Source organism: Cucurbita maxima, unplaced genomic scaffold (assembly GCF_002738345.1).
Source record: "Cucurbita maxima cultivar Rimu unplaced genomic scaffold, Cmax_1.0 Cma_Scf00011, whole genome shotgun sequence".
NCBI lineage: Eukaryota > Viridiplantae > Streptophyta > Magnoliopsida > Cucurbitales > Cucurbitaceae > Cucurbita > Cucurbita maxima.
Window position 1 is genome coordinate 2,950,256 of NW_019272027.1, and position 24,217 is coordinate 2,974,472.

Consider the following 24,217-nt stretch of genomic DNA (forward strand, 5'->3'; position numbering starts at 1 on the left):
TGTCTTTTAAAGCTAAATTACAATTATACCCTTATAATTTTTAAAAATATTAAAAAAATACTTAACTTTTAAAATTTCATTGGTTAATATTTTAAATTTTTTTTTAGAGATATTTCATAAATTTATAAAATATAAAATTAAAAGTGGAGAGAATTATTAAATATTTTTTAAAGTATTAGACATTATATCAATTAACAAATAAAAATATTCTTATCGTTTTTTAAATTATCATTTTACCATTAATTTTTTTTAAATATTTAAAAAATACTTACTTTTAAAATTTCATTCATGTTCTTGCATTTTTTCATTAATTTTTTAAAATTTTTAGAAAATTGTTTAAAATATTTTTTAAAGAAATTTTTAGAAAATTTCGGATATTTATTAAATTTACTAATATAAAATTAAAAGTTGAGATAATTATTAAATATTTTTTAAAGTATTAGGCATTATATTAATTAATAAATAAAATTCAATATTTAAATAAATGTTGTTGATGGGTTGGATGTTCGAAATCTTTAAAATTTTAAAAATGTAAAATATCACCCATTGGTTAAGATATATATTTTATAAGAAAGGGTCAAACATTTAAATATATAGCGTTAATAGAGTCAATGTACCGCTCTCAATCATATGAACGTATTATCTATCGTGGGATGATTTTATAAGTTAGATATAACTCATGCGCCACTTCCCTGAGACCGGACCGTGTTCTATATTGAATGATACTAGAGACCGAGCCTAATTATTTGTGTATATGTTTATATTTATATCTCTAAAGAGGATACGTCATACCGCAGGTGCCCCACTCCAAAAGCATGATGCAGTCTCCGATGACCATCTCAACTTTCATCGGAGTCTGCGAAGAGTGGAAGGGCAGAAGTAAGACATTCTATGTTGTGAGTTATATCTCTCTGTTTGTGTGAGTGTCTGCTCTGAAAGTATAGTTTGTTATTCCAAAAGTACTAATTTGTGTTAAGTATGTCTGTTGAATGTTTTTTCCCTAAAGGGTAACGGAAATGGGTGAGTACTTTTTTTCGACTAATGAAAGATATAATAATATTTGTTTAATATTTTATTTAGTTTAACAACACTCGGGTGAAGTTTAAGCCTAAAATATATATGTTTTATTATATAATTTTAAGTATTAATACAATTTGACGTGAAACGAGTATAGTTGATTAAGACGTTCTCGATCCAATCGTCCCTATCTTTTCAATTCCATTCTCTTTGAATTTTAAAACGGACTTTTTTGGAAACCAAATATTCATGCCCATTCACAGGTTGATATTTTTTATCGGGTCAACCCGACCAATCCGAAAAACAGGGTTACAACCTAACTCAACCTTATTTTTAAGATTATTACGAAAGCTAATAGTATTCGACGTTCATAACCAATGTTTATGATGCGTTGTGACTTGTGAATGTTTGATATTTGAGTTTGATGAGATATTAGTTATTAACCGTGGATAACTATAATTTTTTAATAATAAAAAAATAATAATTCGACAACTCAACCGAATCCAATAAATCCGAGTTTGGTTGGATTCTAAATTCGTGTTTGGGTCATCAATTTAACCAATTCAATTGGAAATTTGAATTGATCCAAAGAAAATTCCAAATCATATACGCACATACTTCTGTTATCGACGTAACTTGTATAGTGAATAAATAAGTTTTTTTTACCCTTGTAAGAATTTAAAAAATTACAGTAAAAAAAAAAAAGCAATATATCAACCCGGGATTTTTTATCTATTCAAATAAGCAGACACACACGAAAGAATCTCATAAACTATAAATTTTAAATATCGTTATCGAGAATTTAATTCAATCCAAATCAAATTTATGGTCAACTTTGATAAGTAGAGTATTATTTTCTCAATTGATGGTTATTAATTTCTTATAATTAAGGAGATATGTCATGTACATCCATTACTTTAATAAGGGTGTTTTATGATCTGACAAACCTATTATTATCGGGCGAAATTGGGTTGAATTAGATTTTTTTTATTTCTGGTTGTTGGGTTGGATTTTTAAAAAATAAAAAAAATGGTCAATTCGCGAGAATAGATTTTAATTTGGTTAGGTAAACTCGACAGACCAAAAAATAAGATTCTTAAGATCGTTAAAAGATTAAAAATATTTGACTTTTGTAATCGATCTTAGTAATGCATTTAAAGGTATAATATTTGAATGTTATGAGACATTATTGATTAATATAACACGTTTGGGAGAATTAATTTTTTTTTTAAATAATTAAAAAAAACAAATGAAAATCCAATCCAAACCTAATCGAGGATTGAATGGTGAACTCTATTCATAGGATCTCAGTCACCCATCTAACTAACCAATTTGAAATTTCATCTGTGACATATATTTATATATATATATATATATATTACAATATTTTACTTCATTTTTCATTTAAATTTATAATTATTATTAAAGCGAAAAATTCTTTAAAATTTTAAACATAAATTGAGATATGGAATATTGTAACGTTAATCCAAATGTCTCTCTATAAATATGAATAAATTCTTAAAAAAAAATTAGAAATAATTTTTTTTTTTATAAATGTTTAAGTATGAATAATTAATTAATTAATTAATTTACGTTTTTACCCCTTACATCCAAAAATAAAATTTAAAAAAAGTGATTTGACAACGGAGCATTGTATATAGCAAATAAATACGTAACGGGAAATGTCGACATATTACATTAGCCATCAATTTTATCCTTCTTCCAATCATAATTTTCTCTTTTTCTTTATTTATTATATATATTATTGTAAACCAAAAAAAAAAAAAAAAAAATTAAAAGAAAATTATACTTTTCACATTTTTAATTAATTATAAATCCTATAATTTATAATGTCGGCCAAGATTCGAGCCTCTGTCTAACAAATTTGGAATTCATGTGACCAATAAAACAATTAAAACGTGCACTCTACACGGGCCAGGATGGAGAAAAAAAATTGTTTTTACAACTTAATTGGTAAAAAATCATATCATATAGTATTCAACTGTGATGTCTCACATTAGTTGGGAGGGGGGAACAAAACTCCTTTTAGAAGGGTGTGAAAATCTTCCCTTAACAAATGCATTTTAAAGCTTTTCGGAGAAGACCGAAAGAGAAAACTCAAAGAACACAATATCTGCCAATGGTTATTAAAATAAGCATGAAGTAGGATATCAGAGCAGGGCGGGTGCGGATATTGGTGAAACAGGAATGGGAAATATAATTTTCGTCATCGGTCATGTTTAGTTAACAATGAGAAATATCCTCCTGCTCCCTCTCTCATTCTCAATTTAAAACGGTTTCCTTCTCCAAACTCCAAAGGCCTCGATGCTATGTCACAACCACACACTGGTATGACTCGCAATAAAATTGTACGCCACTTTATTCTCACTTTCGAATAAGTCAACCAACTAGAATTTGGATTGCCAGAGTTGAAGTTCACGAGTATTAATTTTCCACCAGTATGGACATGACAAGGAGCAAGACAATGTCATCCACTTGTAATATTTGACATGTCCTAACCCGTATGTAAGTTCAAAAGCTGTGGCTGTGGCTGTGCCCTATGCCTTTGTCTATCCATTATACTGCTCTTCTTTCTTTTTCACGAAACAAAAAGCTGCCGCGGCCTGGCCTTCCCACAGTCCGTTTGGCTTCTTTTAATGCAAATGGCTCTCTCATGGCCTATTTATGTGCTTTGTCTTCATCTTATAGTCCTATTGCACACACAAAACATGAATTTGACTATACTGTTAAATTCACCCCTTTCTACTCCAACTTGATTCGTACCGCTTTAAATTGATTCCCATTTCGTCTTTGATTTGGAGTCGACTCTTCTGGTACCTGCGTAAAACTTTCACTTTCATCTCGTTTCTCCTGTTTTTTTTTTACCTAGAATAATTGATTTTAACATAATTTTGTCAAGTTAGTAAAATATGTCTTATTATGTTCGAACTCTAGAAATCAAATTGAAACTCTGTCTATATCATAATAGATGTAGGATACGAACAAGAATGACTTCTCCATCCCCATCTTTGCCAAAATTATCTCAAGAGATTCATGTTCTCTTGCTTACCTATAATAAAAGAAAACTCAAATTTTTGAAGAAAATAGTTATCAAAGAGATGGAGGGATCCATTTAGTTACAAGAAATTTTTCCCTACCCATATATTATCAAATCGTTTAACCTAATTTTTATCACGTATACGATAATTTATCTAATTTACCGTATAATTCACATGATTTTGATTCTCTAATCTAATGAATTATATGTACTACACACAATTTTCTAAGTAAGATAGACCTTCCATGGAAATTTTTGCCCTCTATTTACATTCGGTAAAGAAAGAAAGAAAAAAGTCCCTCTATTCCCTTTTAACTTAATCAGAAAATTCATTCTACTCAGTCAAGAAATCATGTGATGTCCCACATTGGTTGGGGAAGAGAACAAACCACTAGTTATAAGGGTGTGAAAATCTTCCCCTATCATACACGTTTTAAAACCTTGAGGGGAAGCCCAAAGAGGACAATATCTGCTAGCGGTGATCTGGGGTGTTACAAATGGTATCAGAGCCAGGTTACCGGATGATGTGCCAACCTTCTCTCGCTTTTCCTTGAAGGGGGGTAGACACGAGGCGGTGTGTCAGTAAGAACGCTGGCCCCGAAGGGAGGTAGATTTGGAGGCGGTCCCACATCGATTGAAGGAAGGAAAGAGTGCCAGCGAAGACGCTGGGCCCCAAAGGGGGTGGATTGTGATGTCTCACATCGGTTGGGGAGAAGAACAAACCACCCTTTATAAGGGTGTGGAAACTTTCCCCTAGCAGACGCGTTTTTAAAGCCTTGAGGGAAAACTTAAAAGGAAAAGCCCAAAGAGGACAATATCTGCTAGTAGTAGATCTAGGGCGTTACAAATCATCAGGTAAACATGTTCCATTTTTCATAAGATACGATTTTCGAGTCAGTGCACTAGTTTGGACTTCTAAATTTTTTTCTGCAAGTACAATATTAATAAGGAGTTTGAGAAAACTGCAATATGATAATAACAAGCATGAGAAAGGTTATTATAAATATATCCTTATCAGACCAGAATGGCTTACCCCAGATGGGAAAAAAGCTACCTGATTGGGGCTCTTGATCGTTTTATATGAACACCATAGAAGACAAGCTGCATTTTTTATTAAAAAGGTTTTGCTGCTGCTTCCATCATCTTCTTCACTCTTATCAGCTTTTCTATCTCCTTCAGAGCCTGTTACATAATAAGTCATTGATGCAGAGCAACTTACTGGTTAGAGTAGCTATAACATTCCAAAATTCTCTGGAATTTGAACCAAAATAAATTCTAAGGTTGAAGTTTAGTTAACATTCCAAAATTAATCTTGTATTTTTGAATTTAGTTAACAATATGAAAACTATGGTAATGATTAAAAGAAGAATAGTTTTCAAAAACAAAAATAAAAAAAATCAAATGGTTATTTATACGAGGCTAAATAGTAGGTTTATTAACTTGAGTTCAATAGGTTTTTTAAATTTAAAAGTATATACTAGGTATTTGTATTTTTTTTTTTTAATTTACAAACCTGCTTAAGATATTACTAGACATAAAATTCAAGCAAATAGACAATTTTTTTTAATGTTTTAGTAACATATAAGACACAATATTAAAAACTCACTTCTTTTTTACATTTTTAAATTTTTTACATTTTTAAAATGGAAGGGCATTTTAGACAAACATAAAAGTTTAAAAACTAAACGCATAACTAACAAGATTATAGTATATAAAGCTGGAAGGTAAAACTTTTTTTTTAATGAAAATTATGGTTCCAATTCCAACTCAGTAGTTAATGGGGGCAAGTATAAGTAGTGCAAGGATTCACACCTCCAAAGCCATGTCTTCGGTTGTAACAGCATTGAAGTCATCGTATCCTAATGTACTTGCTAGTTCTGTGAGGCATGGAAATGTTAGAAGCCAGAATATGCATGAAATCCTGGATCATATTGCAAGTGTGGGAAGGATCAGAATCACATACTTTGGAGTGATATTGAAGCATCAGCCGTGGCATATCCTACTTTTATTTCTTGGTATAGGGAAGTTATTTGACCCAGCACCTGAGTTATACACAAGAATAGCAAAAGGAATGAAAGATTTCTATGGTTTCAAATCATGAAAAAAAAAAGAAGAAAAAAAAGCACCAAGAAAGGTGAATTCAAAACCTAAGTAGAAAATTCAAGCAGATTTAGAAGATTCTAGAACAATAATTTCATGAAAACATGTTGGCATAGCTGTTCTGTAACGACCCAGGCTCACCGCTAGTAGATATTGTTCTCTTTGGGCTTTCCCTTTCGAGCTTCCTCTCATGGCTTTAAGACACGTCTGCTAGGGGAAGGTTTCCACTCCCTTATAAAGGGTGTTTTATTCTCCTCCCCAACCAATGTGGGACATCACAATCCACCCCCCTTCGGGACCCAGCGTCCTCGCTGGCACTCGTTCTTTTCTCCAATTTGATGTGAAACCCCACCAAATCCACCCCCTTTTGGGGACAGCGTCCTTACTGGCACACCGCCTCGTGTCTACCCCCTTCGGGGAAGGGCGAGAAGGCCGACACATCGTCCGGTGTTTGGCTCTGATACCATTTGTAAGGACCTAGGCCCACAACTAGTAGATATTGTCCTCTTTGAACTTTCCCTCAAGGCTTTAAACCGCGTCTACTATGGGAAGGTTTCCACTCGCTTGTTCTTTAAAAATTGTTTTTATGGATGACGTGTTATTTTGGAAAAAATTAAATTAGTTTTCTATTCAAATTCATAACTCTGTAAATAGAAATTTTAGAAAACCACTAGTTTACAGTTGTCAAAAATGGGTTAAAGAAGGTGTAAAACTATTTCGCAAACCACTTTCAAGTCCAAACAAACCCTTAATTACCTCTGAATAAGATCCAGAAGTAGATATATCAAATACTGGAAGTTGCCCACGATCTTCAGCAAATTCCTCTGCTATTATCTGTAGGGGTATATCAATCCATAACGTTATGCCATGCCTCAAAAGCGCCCTGCATGTAAAATGTTTATCAAATGTCAACATGAACATAACAATACTGAAAATTGCCTTAGGGAACTACAAAGAAAAGTTTCATAGAAAAATGGGTGAACTAAACCAGAAAAATTAAGCATTAAACATTCATACAGATTAGTAGAGCTCCGAACAGCACCATTTCCAGCACAAACAACTAGTCGACCCATTGAAGATAATTGTTTTAACACTTCAGTCTGCAACAAATGGCATGTCAGGTACCTGTTACTAGATTTTATAGAGAATTTAAAGAAAGTGTCTTGTTAAGCATTACCCAAGGACGTTCAATAAGTGTCCTCAAGTACATGAGCCTCAATGTTTTCACAGGCAAGTGAACACTCATTAACCAACCACCAGTAACCAAAAATGAAAAAGAAAAAGAAAAGGAAAAAAAAAATGTAGCTCAATAAAGATACTACTAAACCACCAGTTTTGACCAAATAATTTCTGAGCGGATGTAACAAAGCATCACCAATAAACATGAGTTAATTACCTCGGATGCCCGAAAACCATTTTCATCACTCTCCTTATAAAGTTTGGCAGCAGCCACACCACCACTAGCTTCCACAACCAAACCATCACTATATGCATTTGCATATGACATATGGAAATTCAGAATTAGCAATGTTAGGAAGGAGAGCAATACCACATGCCAAAATGAGAAAAAAGTACCTCAAGAAGTACCTGTCAAAGTAATAATATCTCAACATATCAGCAAGGAGTTTCCCCAACTTAGTTTTTAGGGAGCTGTTGATCCCTACATGAAAATTTTACATACATTAGTTTGTTATAAATATAAATTGCCCCAAAATAGAAGATCAATGCTTACCCACGAGAAAGATGGAAGTTCCTTTCAATTCAGGAGCTACATCCATTGCTTTCTTCTGAATTCAAACTGAACAGTGTAAATAAACACTTCAAGCTACAAAAAAAATGAAGCCAACTAAAACCAATCTTATCGCACCATCACGAAACAAGACTTAAATAGAGCAAAAATTAAGAAAAAAATGGATTCTCTGAGGCTTAAAACTTATGTTTCCTCCATTCTTTCTGTTCACTAACCTTCACTTCAAGAGACAGATCATCGGTAGTGGCCTTTGCCTCCACATCTAACAAAGGCCAAAATAAATCACTGAGTAAAGAGAGATGAAGCTCAAACTAGAGAATTCATACTTTACATTCTTATTCTTAAAATGATTGGCTGAATTAGATATCAATTTAACTCCAGTCTCCAACTTCAGACAAGCGCGTTTCACTAAATTGCACAGATTTGCAGCAGTATTCGGATTAAACTAACTAAGGCTCTTTTTTATCTGTCAATCATGATTTCTAGCATACTAGAGAATCCAGTTCCAAGTGAACTAACCGACCTATGAATTGCACTATCCTAAAGCAGAGACAACATTCATAAACCAATTAACTGAATCATAGTTCACTAGAGGAAAATTCAAAAGCCATTTCTATAAATTCACCTTGGTGAAACAATAGATGTAATCGAACTACGGAAAAAATTGAGTCGTCGTGAGAAAAAATGATGCACAAACAGATTACAGAGTTACTCTACGGACGAAAATTAATTCAAAACTTGAACTCACTGTATGCAGTTCCGTCTGATACGAAACAAGTCGACGGCAGAGATCGACGGCGCTGAATGACAGAAGAGTGCAGAAATCGTCGGCGAAAATGAAGGGGGAGGTTTTGATTACAACGAACTGAGAAGGGCAGGGGCAAGGCGTAGCTCGAATTCAGAGACATTGGTTGAATTTTTGGCAAGTGGATATTGAATTGGAAATCAGTAAGCGGAGAAACGGTGGTTTTCATCGCCATGAGAAGCTCGCTGGGGACAGAAAACGCTCCACAGAAAGCACTTTATCCTTCCCAGTTCCCAGCTCCACAGTCGCCGGCCCGAGTCCATATCATTTTCCACATTAATTATTGTTCAATTAATAAAAATATTCATAATATATATATATATATATATATATATATATATATATATTATGTGGATTTAAAAATCTCACCTAAATACAGATAATAATTTTTAATTATAAACTCCGAAAAATATTTATTAGAATTTTAATCATAATTTTAAATTAAATAAAAATTAAAAATAAAAAAATAATGAATTCAATGATAACGAATAATAATGATGTTTAAGTAACAAATTTCTTTTTAATATCACTATTGTATTATCGAGAAATACCAAATTTATCGTGATAATGTAACTGAAGTCTATTAAAGAAGAATATTAATTTATTAGTGATAAACTTTAGTCGCATATTTAAATCTACCTGTGATATTTCTCTAAGAATGGATCAAACGAATAAATATGTTAACTTACCATCAACAATAAAATACGACTAATAATCGTTGATCGACACCAACAATAATCGACTAAGGATTGTTGATCGACGCTAAAAGTATAAGAATTATGGTTGATATACTCTGAAAATTGATATATCAATTACTACTATACGATTGTTAGATCGTAGTATAGGATTCAATATAGGTATAGAAATGTATAATATTTCCATAATAATTTGGTATTAAATTGGAGATAAATTGCGACCCTCGATCAGTTTTTTCCCTGCGTGTTCGGTCATAGTTCTTTGCGATCGTGTCCCAATCTCTCTCACGTTGCCAACGATCAGCGGGGCCCTCCTCTTACGAATCTGACAATCTATTTCACTTTCTGTGGTACCTGCTCTCATCCTTCGCCCATCGCTCGTCGTTTTTGCTCTTCTATCTCTCTAGGTACGTTGTCCTTGATCCATTTCTCTCGATCTTTCACTGGTTTTTACTCAAAGCATCCTACGGTTTTGTTTTCTATCCAGGCTTACTTGGATTTGTAAGGGCTTGGATCGCACCGATTGGATCTTCTCCGATTAGATTCAAGGATCGCCAAGATGAATGACGCTGATGTTTCCAAGCAGATCCAGCAGATGGTGAGGTTCATCCGCCAGGAAGCTGAGGAAAAGGCCAACGAGATCTCTGTTTCTGCTGAAGAAGTATATTTGGCGCTTTATTTTCTCCATTTTCTTTGATTTCTATTCATTTCCGCTTCTGGATGGCCGGATTTACTTAAGAATTTCTAGGTTTCGTATGTGCTATGTATGTGTTTGTCTGTCTACATTGACTATTGAACAGAAGGAATGGATTTTTGTTTTTTTTTTTCCTCTTGCAGGAATTCAATATTGAAAAGCTGCAGCTGGTTGAGGCAGAGAAGAAGAAAATCAGGCAAGAGTACGAGAAGAAGGAGAAGCAAGTTGAAATTCGGAAGAAGATGTAATTACTTGGACTTTTTCCTCATAATCTGCTTATTACAGTTTCATTATTCATGTTTCTCAGTGGCTTGGTCTGTTATGGTGCACAATTTTCAATTGCTGGAAAGATCTTTTTCCTTATTTATTTCAATCTTCCTTTTGTTATAATTTAAAGAGGATGTAGTTGCTGAATTACATCTTCGTGTAATTGATGCTTTGTTTCAGCGAGTACTCCATGCAGCTCAATGCTTCTCGGATCAAAGTTCTGCAAGCACAGGATGATGTAGTGAACTCCATGAAAGAGGCAGCGTCAAAAGAACTTCTTAATGTCAGCGGAAATGAACATGTCTACAAAAATCTGTTGAAGGAACTCATTGTTCAGGTTAGTAAATTCCAAACCTCATCCACATTAAAGAATTACTTATTATTTGATGTAGTTAAATTATAATTCATAAAGTTTGCTGCGTGTGTGATTATTTGCTGGTTATTGTTCTTTAGAGTTCAATGTGAGAGCTACTCAATGTTGTTTATTTACGAGATTATAAGTTCACCAAAGAGAATTCCACACAAAAGATTTGTGCTTGATAAAAAGGAACTTTAAATATCCAGAATAAATCTCTGGTTTGCATTACTCTGGTTGGATAAAATTATCTATTTGTAAGGCATCAAATTGAATTACAAATCACCCGATAGACGATGATTGAGTTTTCTTTTCTCAATCTTTTTGTTGATGGCTGCTGCTTAGAATGCATTGTGGAGGTTGATCTTCCTGTTAAGATTTTGAGTTTGTATGGTTGCTATGGGATAAATATGCTTACAGATATACTAGTTGTGTAATCCACTGCCTCAAGTCTGTTTTTTATATAGAGCTTGCTTCGACTGAAAGAGCCAGCAGTTTTGTTGCGATGCCGCAAAAGTGACCTCCATTTGGTGGAGTCTGTGCTGAGTTCAGCAGCATATGAATATGCAAATAAAGCGGAAGTTCACGAGCCAGAGATCATTGTTGACCATGTCCATCTTCCACCTGGTCCAAGCCATCACCATCATCACGGTCTCTTTTGGTAATCCTTCCTTTTCATTTTTGTAGGATTTAATTTGTTACAACGTTCCTGCTTCTGATTACTTTGTCAGTGGTTGATGTCTTTCTCCGTAAACGGTTATAATTTATTCCAGCATTGGAAAAATTGTGTGTTAAGATTGCAAATTAACTTTTGCATACTTTGCCTGCCAGGCATCGTATTTTTCAAGGGTGGTAGCTAGTTACTCCTGCCCCGGGGGAGGGCACATACTTTTTTTAGAAGAAAGATAACTAATTACTCCTGCATCTCGGTACAATATGCAGATTGTACCCTTCTATTTAGACAATAGTTTTAAACAGCCCATGTTTTTTATTTCCAAGTCTGTGAATTAAACCATTCTGATAAAGTTTACCGTTGCTTCGATAGAGATTGTTGTTTCCTATCCAAAAAAAAAAAAAACTTTGATGGAGATGGTGCGCTTGACCTATTCTACTTAAGCCCATGTTTGCTGATTCTATTAAAAACTAGCTGTCTTAATGTATAGAAAGATTCAGGTTGTACATTTTGCAAACTACGGGAGTGCTTAATATAACTCAAAATACAAGAATGCAATGTAGGAAATTCAACAGGAATATAATCGACAATGTTCCCTTTGAAATTGTTTGAAGCCTTGTATTGTAAGATTTTTGCCTTTTGGTTCTGTACTCACCAATTTTCTTAGAAAAGTCAAGAAAATATCTGTAAACACTTCTAATATCAAGTTTTGATCGTTCAGTTCTGGAGGTGTAGTAATGGCATCTCGAGATGGGAAGATTGTTTGTGAGAACACCCTTGATGCTAGGTTGGATGTCGTGTTCCGTAAAAAGCTTCCTGAGGTAGTTTCTCTTCTCAACTATACCCTACTACCTATTATTGGATGCTAATTACATTGCCAAATGCTTGTGGGTATCTGAAAAACTCAAGGCCATGTATCATTTTTAGAGAGGAAAAAAGATTTACATTTATAATATATATATATATATATATATGTATGTATGTATGTATGTATGTATTTATTTTGCTTGATGACAAGGAGTAAACCCAATGTTAACAGGTCATGCACTGTTTGTGATTCTTTACTGACTACTCAAATTTTGCCCTGGATGCATAATGTTAAATTATGGTTAATTAAGCCTAGCTTGACAATAAAGAGTTCGCACTGTAACCTTTTACTAACCTAATATTATCTACGACACAATTCCTTTACTTTATATTAGCTTTCAAAGGCAAATTCTTTATTCGGGGATGTTAATATTAATTTTTTTAATAAAATTGTACAAATACTGTATTTTGGGCTGTTTGCATTCTATCTTTCTTTTATCACCAGCTCACCAAGTGTAAGTTCTATATCAGGCCAACAATTCTTGTCGATGATTATTTCGTTTCTCCATTTTGTCATAACGTTCACATTTAAGAGTACTTACAGCTGCATTTCTTATTGGCAGATCCGAAAAAGCCTTTTCAGTCAAGTTGCTGCATGATGTGTACTGCTTTCGACTCTTTCATGGTGCTTCCTGTGAAATAATTTATGAGTCCAAATTTGGTCTTTTAATGCGAATTATATGTGTCCCAAATGTTGCTTATCAATAAGTATTGCATTCTTTGATTTTCTTTATCTGATAGTTACTATTGTTCTTGGTGTTTGATTCACAGCTCTACGGGGAGTTTGGTGCCCCCTATCGACTCCATAGTATTTCTGGTATCAGTATTATTCCAGCTTCATATTTCCTTTAGTTTTTAAGTCTTTTCTTATGTGCACATCATTCAGACTACTGTCCTTATAATGTAATATGACATTTCTCTTCTAAAGGCTGTTGTTTCAAGTTATGTCTTGATCCTCGTTGGTATAGTTAAGAATAATAGTTTATCCTAATTTGATTTCCCTCATCTTATCATGCATTTTCTAGAACGATACTTTTTACAACTAATGAGTCGGAAAATATCCTTACCTTTAGTTTTGGATGGATTAGGTTATACCAGCTTGTTTGAACGAAAATTATTCTTGGTTGATCTTAAAAATTATTTTTGGCAAAAGAACCAGTTTTTCCTCAATTATTTTCTTCATGGGAGGTCTGTAATTTTAGAAATTGTTCATCCTTGATAGATAGGGACAGGACTTGATCTGTAATGACCTTGAATCTCATACATATGCATTATCCCTCTTGATATCTCACCTATTGTTTATAGTTTATTTTTCATGGTTGTAATTCAACCAGTCCCATAATTTATGAATTTCTTTCCTGTTCAAATATAGAATATATGATTATATAAGTTGAAAGAATCTTACTATCAAGCCTTTTGAAAATTCGAGATATCAACAAGGAGGACACTTCATGAGGGAATTTCATTGAAGCCTAATGCCAAGGTTATAAGAATTTGTGGTCTTTTCCATAAAAGCATCTTATCTTGAGCTTTGATGCTTTGCCTGACCACTTTTGTAGGCTGATCTTCATGTGTAGATTCCGTAAAATGTTCCAGGTTTTTTTTTCTTTTTCTTCTCTACCATTCATGTGACACCCGAGTAAAGGAGTGATTCATGAATGAGTTGAGATCACATCCAATTAAAAGAGATCTTGAGGATAGGATAATTAGGGAGCTTGTGACACCCAAGTAAAGAAGTGATACATGAATGAGTTGAGATCCCATCCAAATAAGAGAGTCTCGAGGATAGGATAATTAGGGAGCTTAAAAGAATTGGAAATTGGAAATCACTGCCTGGACTAACAAGGTGAACTTTCCTTTTTGGTGGCTCAATCGTATGGACTCCAAAGTTAAGCTTGTTTTGTTTGAAGTAATTCTAGTTGGGTAACTTCTTGGAAATTATTTTAAGATATATGTGAGTGAGAATAAACCATGTTGAAAGAACTCATGCTGGTCTAAAGTATTGTTCACTCTTAAAAGTGAGGAGTAAATAAAGTGACCATGTTGCAGGGGATGTAAGAGAATATTGGGGTACACAAGTGCCAAATCCGAATTTTGAATCTTGATCTGAATCCTGGGTATGAGGCGTTACAAATGATATTAGAGTGGTACCTCTTGTAATAAGATGTGGGGGACAAATTAAGGCGAAAGATGGTGGGCGTGTAACACCCGAGTAAAATAGGGGTACATGAATGAATTGAAACCACATTCGAATGAGAGGGATCTTGAAAATAGGATAGTTAAGAAAGACTTTAAAGAATTGAAAATTACTACTCATACCAACAAGGTGCATATTCCTTTTTGGTTCAACAGCTCAATGGTAGGAACTTCAAAGTTAAAAAGTTAAGTTTACTTGAATAATTATATGTTAGGTGAGCTCATGAGAATTTTTCTAGAATGCATGAGAGTGAGAATAAACATGCTGAAAGGACTTGTGTTGGTCTTTGAGGAAAGTCTTCACTCTTAGAATGCATGAGAGTAAGTAACGTGAGAATAAACATTTCACATGGGAATGTGGAATGTCACGACGCATAGGTGCCAAAGCAGAATTTTGAATCTTAATCTGAATTTTGGGTAGAAACTAATTGTAAGACTCTAAGAGAAAAACCCTTTGTATCGGTTGCAACGAAGAGATAGATTATTATCTATACGCATATTTGTTCCTTTTTGCCATGTGAACTTTCTTCCACATCTTTCACGACTAAATTAATAAAAAAAAAAAAAATTCTAGAACGGTACACGTTCAATTTCCCGGTGGTGGTTTCTCATAATAACATCAAAGATTCCCTCATTATCCAAAGGTTACGTGGTGATACTTTTAGAGAAAAATTCAAGATGAAACGATGTGGGTGTTATGGGTACAAAGTAATTGAAGAATGTTCCAAGAGCCACATAAAGTGGCAAGTGTGCAATATTCCTTTTCTTTAAACCAACCTATAAAAACAAAAAGTTAAAAGAATTTTATATCGTAGTCTCAATTTTATGAAATTATAGATGAAAATATATATTTAAAAGGTATAATGCTTATATTATTAATATAATGTTCACATTCCTGGCAGTTTTTTTGTTGATATACAGTAGTAATGTTTTTATAATATAGTTTAAATGTCGTTTTATTATTGATCGAAAATATTTAATGTTTTTATAATATAGTTTAAATGTCGTTTTATTATTGATCGAAAATATTAGCTATTAAAACATTATCACTAGTTCATAGAATAACTTAATGAATAAATATTTTTGGAATAATCTCATTTACTTTACTATGTAGTTATTTTAAAATTTATGTCAACATTTTTTATATTTGTATTTTGTAATGGGTGAATGTTAAATTAGTTGATTAGTTAATAAATAGAATTTTTAAGGTTTAATCACATAAATGCCAATGACTGTTCAAACGACCCAATAATAAAAAGAATTTGATCAACCAATCCAAATGGTACTATTTACGATTAAAAAGAATTTGATCAACCAATCCAAATGGTACTATTTACGTCCTGATTATGACTTGATTGAGTTGTCTTAATAAATAAAAAGTTTATAAATTAAGTTGGTTTATGAGTTCTGTTTGAACTGAATCATTCTGTGAACTGAACCATCTTGATCCTCGAGTAAGTCATTGAGGACGATGACTAAGTTAAGTGGAGGAAAAGTTTATAAATTAAGTTGGTTTATGAGTTCTGTTTGAACTGAATCATCCTGTGAACTGAACCATCTTGATCCTCGAGTAAGTCATCGAGGACGATGACTAAGTTAAGTGGAGGAGAATGTCACAACCATAGTATGAAGAGAGTAGGTTGTGACTCTCACGCCATGACAAGCAAAGGGGCGTCCCTCAAGAGACGCCCCATCCGACCATATGTGGGCCAACATAGAAGAATGTCATGATGCGATCGAGGAGAATGATGCATCATCCAACACACCACCACGCAAAGTGGGTATTGAAGATATATGTTGAGACAAGCATAACAGAGACATGATGACAATATAGGCTTGTTGAAGGGCCAGGTAGGGCCCCAGGCCTTAACCTCAAAAGTCGGGGTTTTGGAACGAATTTGGGCATGCGGTTCGTGAGTTAAGTCCGTTCACATGAGTCTACTGTTAATTATTTTTTTTTTTTTTCTTCTTGCCATACGCTTATGTATACATATATTTACTATAAATTTATTTTATTTTATAATTAATTTGTTATTATTTATTCTGACTCTTAAAAATAAATAAATTCAACTAACTCATCTAATATTTTATAATCGTCAGGCCATTTTGAATTTTATTAGCCCATATAATATGGTCCATAACTGAGCCCATATAATATGGTCCATAACTGAGGCCCAAATAATATGGGCCATAACTGAGGCCCATATAGTAGGACAAGTACAAGCCCAGCCCAGACAGTTGAAGAAACCCGCCCCCGCGTTTTCTTCCATTGGAGCAAGGAAAGTTTTCGCGCCTTTGTACTCCAACTTCTCAGAAGAAGCTCAATCTTGTTCCATTCATCATCAATCTCTTTTTTAATCTTTTTCTGAAGATGGCAATAGCGAATAAGAAGATTTTACCATTATCATTCACTCGACTTGAACGAGTCGAAGCCTCAACAACTGGGCAATGCTCTCTGTAGCAGGAAGACATCTTCAGATTGGAAGCACTTTCTCGCCGTTTTTTGCAATATTGACGTCTGGATTGCAATCTGAAGATCATGTAACTCTATTCATCTTTGATTTTTTTCCCCATAAGATTACCCATTAATTAGTAAAGTTCGGTTTGATTGTAGGAGATAAATTTGTGTGTGTATGTGTGTATGTGGTTTTTCAAATTTTTTTTGGCTAAATGGTAATTGAATTTCTATGAAACCATTAAGAACGAGTTTAGTTCAAAAATCTTGTTCTAAGAAGTTCTCAAAGCTTCAACACCATCCTTCGATGGTGATCATCTTATTGATGCCCATATTGTCAAGACTGGTTTCAATGAAAGTATATGCCGTTCTAACTTCCAGGTCAGTAACTTTCTACGGAGAGGAGATATTTTCTACGCACATCAGGTATTTGATAAAATGCCTTGCAAAAACACGATCTCCTTGATCGTGATGATTTCTGGTTACCTTAAGTTTGGCAACTTATCTTAAGCTAGAGAGTTGTTTGATGGCATGGTGGAACGTAGGGCAGTGTCATGGACAATTCTGATTTGTGGGTGTTTGCAATCTAACCAATCTAAAGAAGCATGTAGGCTTTATGCTGATATGAGAAGGGGAGGGAACGAACCAGATAATGAGATTAGTGACTTTGTTATCAGGTTGTGGTGAATTGGAAACTAAGAATTTTATTATTCAAATCCATGCCCATGTCATTAAACTCGGATATGAGTACAACCTCTGTTGAGGATTGTTGGGAGTGAGTCCCACATTGAATAATTAAGTGGATGATCATGAGTGTATAGGTAAGGAATACGTCTTCAGTCTCCATTGGTATGAGACTTTTTGGGGGAAAAGCCCAAAGCAAATCCACGAGAGTTTGTGCTTAAAGTGGACAATATCATACCATTATGGAGAGTTGGGATTCCTAACAACCTCTCATGGTTTGCAACTCGTTGGTTGATGCTTATTGCAAAACCTGTTGCTTTTATTTAGCTTGCCAGCTCTCCAAGCAAATGATAATTTAAGACACAGTGACCTTCAGTGCCTTAATGACAGATTATTCAAATGAGGGGTTGATGGAAGAAGCAATCAAATTCTGTGTCGTGTAGTGCTTTAATCTCAGCTTATGCTCAAAATATCATTTCAGCAGATGATTCAGTCACTGGTTTTGTTGAAGAAGCTCTTTGGCACTTCAATTCCATGGCTCAAATTTATGAAGTCACTCCAAAGAGGGAACAATATGCATCAATGGTTGATGTATTGTGTCAAAATAGAGGATTTGATGAAGCTGAGAAGTTGATGGCTCAAATGCCATTTGAGTCTGATGAGATTATGTGGTTTAACTCATGCAGAAGTCATAAGAATCATAAGTTGACTAAGTAAGCAGCGAATCAGCTTTTTAATATGGAAGAGTTTCGAGATGCTGGTCGTTATATCAACCTGTCTAATATTTATGCTGTAGCTGGTCAGTGGGACAATGTTTCAAAGATCAAGAAGGTGATGAGGGAGCGAGGGGTTAGTAAGGTCCCAGCCTATAGTTGGGTTGAAATCAAACATCAGACTCATGTATTCTCAGCGACTGATACACATCCCCGGATGAAGAAGATTTTGAGGAAGATTGATGCATTGACGATGCAGATGGATAAGAAAGGATATAAACCAGACATAACTTGGGCCCTTCATGACATGGATAAGGATATCAACATTGAGTTTCTTTAATACCGCAGCAGATGCTTCTCAATTGCATTTGCTCTACTCGACACACCAGACGGGTCACCAATAGTTTTAATGAAAAATTTGTGAGCGCGAGATGTCATGCTGCAAATTGCAATCAAGGTGATCTCACAGATTGTTATAAGGGAAATTACTGTTAGAGATTTGAGTAGGATTGATCATTTTAAAGATGGTTTTTTCTCCTGTAAGGATTATTGTTGACCATAAAATCTCTAGATGAACAGTCTAGATTGTCGTCAAAACAATCAATTTATGCAATCATTCTACAGACAAACCTAGAGCTGCTTATCTACGGTAAGTGTTGTTTCCTCATGCTGTGTTATTGAAAAATTCCATTTAATTGGTTGGTTGAAAAAAGTTTGTAAGATGGTACTCTGAACAATTTATCCATCAACTGATTCTTCATATAAGCTTAAGGTTTTGTTTCATTTGATTAGCAATTCTACCGTGCAGAGCAAAATTGGCTGTGTGTGACTCTTTCCTCAAAAGCTTATTCTCCTGCATGTTGTTAAATAGAATTCAGCAAGGTTCACAAGGCATTGTGCATGATATAATTTCTAAATCTAATATTTTTCTTAAAAGCTTATTACCCATATGATTGTTTTTGGTTGTCACGAACTTGGAAATGATTATCAAAGCTACAATGACCTTCATGCAATGTTTTTATAGACAGGTGAACAGCTTTAGATTTGTTCTACATCTTTGATCTTTAATATGAATATACCAACACGAGGCACATGTGAAATGGAAATGCATCAAGGAAAACCTGATTCTTGTTCCATGAAATAAAAGGGGAATTTCCTTTCTCCATCCATGTCTTCTCTTGTAAGTTGGTTTACTGTTAAGTATTAACGATCTCTTGGGATTCCATTATTCTTATATTTGTAGTATATAGTGCTTTGAAAAGTTTTATTTGTGCCGTTGAAACATATAAGACATATGACAAACTGTTCTTCGCACATTGTGCCGTGAATCAATTTGTTTGATGCATAAAAATTAGATATGGAAAATAGTTTCTATTCATAGCATTCCTGAGCGTTTGATTGAAATAACTCAATATGTTTGCAATTTGAGGTAACTCTCTGTTTTATTTTTTTGCTCCACAATTGCGAGGTCGTTGATAATAGTGTTCGCAATTCACTTGGTGTAATTGCGTGATGATGCTGCATTTGACAATAGTAGCAACCATTTCCTTTTACTACATTGCTGTTTCTCTTTTTTTTATTACTTCTAAGTCATGGCTTCTGAACTACTTGGTTTTCTATTGTGAAATGCCGACATGTACTGTTTTAAGAGCAGAGGGTAGAAAGAGTGCCAAATGAATTACGAAAGGGGAAGAAAGTTTGAATCCTGGAAGGAGACACTTTCGCTTTCTCAATTGGTGCATTCTATCTTCCCACTTGTTAGATTTCACTATTTCAGCCTTTAAAACCCTGTTGATGTGGCTAACATAATTGAGAAGATTGTGGGGGAATTTCCTTTTGAAGGTCCTTCAATGGAAGGCTGTACACTTCATGTTCTCTTGGTGGGTCTTGGAATTGGTAACATTGCTACGATGGTGACGAAATAGTTTCATTGGAAGCTGCACTACAACATAAAATCATTAGAAGTAATGGAGGCTATCGACTGTCATCCCCTCAGGTGGTTCGTGGCTTAATTCATTATGGAAACTCTAAAAAGCCTGTGGAAATATAAACTATATACAAAGAGCTGGAGGAGAGGCTGATATTTAAAAGAGGTGACTGTTCCAGGATGAGGTTTCTCTTTAGGATTGTTGGGAGGGAGGTTCACGTTGACTCATTTAGGAAATGATCATGGATTTATAAGTAATACATCTTCATTGGTATGAGACATTTTGAGAAAGTTCAAAGTAAAGTCACGAGAGTTTTAAGCTCAAAATGGACAATATCATACTATTGTGGAGATCCGTGATTCCTATCAATTTTGGAGGGTCCTTTGGTGGAGAAAACTCCTTTAGAGTGTTTTCCCATCTTTCTATACATTTACTAGAAGTAAAAATCAAAATAATGCGGAGCTAAGGGGAATTCTTTTGAAATTTTGAGTTCAGGAGTTATCTTCGAATTTGGAAGATGAAGTGTAACAACCCAAGCCCACTGCTAGCAGATATTGTCATTTTTTAGCTTATCTCAAAGTTTTTAAAACGTGTATGCTAGGGAGAGATTTCCACACTCATAAAAAATATTTCGTTTTCCTCTCCAACTGATGTGGGATCTCACATTGAAAAGTTTGCTCGCAAAATATGTATATGATTTTAAGCTTCTTGCTCAGTCATATATGAGATTACCGTGTCATTTCTTTTAAAGTTCTCTTTTGTGCATTTAGTTTTCCTTGGTTCGCTTCAGGGACTCTATTAATGTTTCAAACTAGAATAAAGTTATCCTGAAGACGTGCGGATTCACCAAGTTTCTTGTGTCAGCTGCTCTTGCTGGTGCTCCTGCATGGGATTTCAGACGTACTCTTTATGAAAAGAAGTAACCCAAATTGAAGCAAAACTCTCTGTTTGAGAGTCGAGACAAGCTTGGGAGATTTACGGTTGATCACTTCCAAGGATTGCGTAGTGTATCAGCTGCAACGTCGACAAACCAATTATTAATTGAATATTGGTTGATGGGGTTAGATCTTCTTTTCCCTATGAACCATTTACTAATTTGAATTCTCTCTTTCATCTTGTTCTAGATTATTGCCTTGACAGTTGTGGGAAATGCCATTACTTGCTGCTTTAAATAGATATGCATTCACATGGAAAATACCAGAGCCTCGCGTACTTGCTAATGAATTCTTCTGAAATTGACATGACAGGTCCACTTCAGGAGCTTGCGCACCAGAACTTACAGGTTTTATTTCTTTACATCTTCATCTGTCTTCTTCAATGTTGTGGCGTGCAGAATTTTGTCATCGTTTTTATAAGATCATCATCTCTTCAAAGATTCTAAAACCTCTGCTGCAAGAAACCAACTTTTGCTTACCATTCAACTATTTCTCTTTAGACTTCCACTTTACTGTTCTGCTGCTTAGGGAATCTGACGTCGTTTTTGCTTGTCTTTGCCGTAAAAAACATTCAATTTCTTGAAGTAATGAAGCAGAACAAAATTCGAAAGGGCATAAGGAAATTTCTTTTTTATTCTTTCATTTTTTTAGTTTCTGGATATTTGTGTTTTCTCTGGTCTTCTGCTAGTAGACAAAAGGAATCTCATACTCGTAGCTCACCGTGAGGATGCGTTGTGCTGCCCCAAGCTTTGAAGTTCTTCCCTCCCTCCCAATAAAAAACATTATACTTTTATTTTAAAAGAGTACTCAGCCATCTCATTAAGACAAGCGCCATTCTTTAGGAGAAAACACATCCAACCTATATCTAATAATTTAAACTACTACGGCCATTGAAGAAGACGAGGGAATCTCTCTCTTTAAACAATCAATAAAAATCTAAAATAACAAGAAGTCTTGGAGATTCGAGGATTTGAGAAGACATTAAATTTACTAATGGGGCATCGAGTTCATATGTCAATGGATGCCATTAAGAACAGCCCCACTTGAAGGTTCCCTCTAGCCGGTTCAATTGGATTGAATACCAAAAAAATAAAAAACACTTTGCTTGCTGTAATGGATGCTAAGTTTGTTTTTGTTATTATTTTACGTTAAGAATCACAGATTTCTACAGTGGTATGATATCTTCTACTTTGAGTAAAACTTTTGTGACTTTACTTTGGGCTTCTCTAAAAAAATCTGGTGTATTACTTACTTATAAATTCAGGGTTATTCCATAAATTAGTATGAAATATAGGACTCAATCCCAATCCCAATCTTCTACCATGTATGAATGACAAGTCTCATTTTCCCCATAGTTTGGACTTAACTTCTAGTTTTTGATATGAAACACCTTAAATACCCAAAAAAAAAAAAAAAAAAATTAAAAGTTCCCCACATTCCTCCTCCCTTCGGCCCCATGATTATTCGGCAGGATTGGATTACAGAAGCATGGCACACAAAAAGTTGAAACATCTTTCTTTCTTTTTTTTTTTTTTTTCTCTGTGGAAGAGTAGAGTAGAGTAGTAGTTAAATTTGCCCTTTTTTCTTCTCTTTTTGACTCAATCTCGTTGCTTAAACAGAGCCCAAAGTAACCCAAAAACGAAACAAATTCAACTTTTTTTCAGCCATTAGAGAGTGGGGAAGCTCTCACAATTCACACCCCTCTCACGTGAGCTTCATAATATGAAGAAGAAAAGCCTAAGCCTAAGCCTAAGCCTAAACCTAAGCCTAAGTCACTACTGCTCTCTTCCTGATCTGTACTTTCCGTACCATTTGAAGAGACTTGAGTGACTCCACTTGAACACGAAGAACAAGGCTGAGAAAATTCCCCACCATTCTCCATCCTCAACAAACCCATTACACTTCCCTGCGCCACTTTCCTTCCCTCTTTCTTTTTAGGCCTTCTTCTATTCTGAAACAAAGAATATACAGCCCAATCCTCCATTTCCAGCTGCATTTTAGGAACAAAACAAAACAAAGTATGAAATGAATCAGTTCTTTTGATGTAAAGAAGGGCAGTGTTGTAATTTGGCACAAGTACGTCCATGGTCAAACTTGTCTGTTACCTGTGTTGAGTTGGGAGTTGTTGTTGCAGAGACAGAGCCAGAGCGTGGCAGTCGATATTCATGCATGACCCACCGAGTCGTTGCTGTTCTTTCAGACACTTTTGACTCATAAAAAACCAGAGATTTCCTCAGCCCAACCACCTTGTTAATGCCCTGGTTAACAATCAACTTCTCTTTCCCAGTGGACTTCCATATCCCACACCCAGTATTTCTCCTCAAGAAACTCCTCTGTTTGCTAAAAAAGAATCTTTTTTCCTTAAAATCCCCTAAAACCCAACAACAAGAACATCAAGAACAACACGAAATCCAATCAATTCATAGAAATTAAGAAATTGAAACTCAGGAATGAGCTGAATTTGAATTTGAATCTGAATTGTTATAGTTGTGTTACCAGGAAAGGCCGATGGATCTGTGAGGAAGACATCAAAGTCAGGAATGACAGAAGCAGGGAGAGGTAAATCAAACGCCTTCCTCTTCAAGTAGTGCTCGACCAGCTCCTCATCTGTGGGGCAAAATCGATACCCAACAGGTAATCTCATCATGCCTCCATTAATGACAAAGTTTGAGGCCTTCTCCATTGCAAAAAAATAAACCCTCTGTTCTCTGATGATGAAGATTAGATTTCAAAGAAACTCTGAAATATAAATGCAAAAGAAAGAAGAACCCATGTGGGATTGGTTTGCTCTGGTTTTTATAATAATCTGCACTGCAGGAGAGAGAATAAGAACAAGAGAGAGAAAGAGATGAAGGGTTGAGATAGAGAGAGAGAGAGGTAGTGGTGTGGTGTGTGAGAAAGACAAGGATCTTTCCTTGTGTTGCGTTTTATGGAACGTAAGAAGTTGGAAAAATCCTAGTCCGACTAGAATTCGGAATCAGAAACTGTTTTTTTTTTTCTTTTTTTTTTTTTTTTTTTTTTTTTT

At 34.6% G+C, this 24,217-nt stretch overlaps 3 protein-coding genes, 1 long non-coding RNA gene and 1 pseudogene across 6 annotated transcripts; 3 read left to right on the plus strand and 2 right to left on the minus strand.

The window, feature by feature from the left end:
* Window positions 1–4,912: 4,912 nt before the first annotated feature.
* Window positions 4,913–9,026, minus strand: LOC111486699 (probable inactive shikimate kinase like 1, chloroplastic). 2 transcript variants are annotated; one of them, XM_023133927.1, is made up of 10 exons: window positions 8,674–9,026; window positions 8,141–8,187; window positions 7,908–7,962; window positions 7,763–7,835; window positions 7,572–7,659; window positions 7,193–7,275; window positions 6,932–7,058; window positions 6,039–6,117; window positions 5,888–5,952; window positions 4,913–5,257 (listed from the first exon to the last, which is right to left on the minus strand). In XM_023133927.1, the coding sequence occupies exons 1-10, from the start codon at window positions 8,903–8,905 to the stop codon at window positions 5,189–5,191; spliced, it is 918 nt and encodes a 305-aa protein (XP_022989695.1). In that variant the 5' UTR covers window positions 8,906–9,026; the 3' UTR covers window positions 4,913–5,188. The 2 variants fall into 2 exon arrangements, with proteins under 2 accessions (XP_022989695.1, XP_022989694.1); XM_023133926.1 differs by having other exon boundaries at window positions 7,751–7,835.
* A 650-nt stretch (window positions 9,027–9,676) lies between these two features.
* LOC111486719 (V-type proton ATPase subunit E-like) lies at window positions 9,677–13,226 on the plus strand. 2 transcript variants are annotated; one of them, XM_023133952.1, is made up of 8 exons: window positions 9,677–9,832; window positions 9,913–10,086; window positions 10,263–10,363; window positions 10,567–10,723; window positions 11,209–11,402; window positions 12,136–12,235; window positions 12,845–12,906; window positions 13,053–13,226. In XM_023133952.1, exons 2-7 carry the CDS (start codon window positions 9,985–9,987, stop codon window positions 12,878–12,880), a joined length of 690 nt encoding a protein of 229 aa, XP_022989720.1. In that variant the 5' UTR covers window positions 9,677–9,832; window positions 9,913–9,984; the 3' UTR covers window positions 12,881–12,906; window positions 13,053–13,226. The 2 variants fall into 2 exon arrangements, with proteins under 2 accessions (XP_022989720.1, XP_022989719.1); XM_023133951.1 differs by having other exon boundaries at window positions 12,845–13,226.
* Window positions 13,227–16,695: 3,469 nt separating this feature from the next.
* LOC111486587 lies at window positions 16,696–19,117 on the plus strand (annotated as a pseudogene).
* Window positions 19,118–20,967: 1,850 nt separating this feature from the next.
* LOC111486744 lies at window positions 20,968–23,762 on the plus strand. Its single transcript, XR_002718925.1, has 3 exons — window positions 20,968–21,317; window positions 21,505–21,539; window positions 23,692–23,762. It is a non-coding gene; the product is annotated as an uncharacterized LOC111486744 (long non-coding RNA).
* On the minus strand, window positions 22,753–24,092 carry LOC111486714 (NAC domain-containing protein 83-like). The gene is made up of 3 exons (XM_023133946.1): window positions 23,689–24,092; window positions 23,298–23,563; window positions 22,753–23,182 (listed from the first exon to the last, which is right to left on the minus strand). The coding sequence occupies exons 1-3, from the start codon at window positions 23,873–23,875 to the stop codon at window positions 22,886–22,888; spliced, it is 750 nt and encodes a 249-aa protein (XP_022989714.1). The 5' UTR covers window positions 23,876–24,092; the 3' UTR covers window positions 22,753–22,885.
* Between the last annotated feature and the right edge of the window lie 125 nt (window positions 24,093–24,217).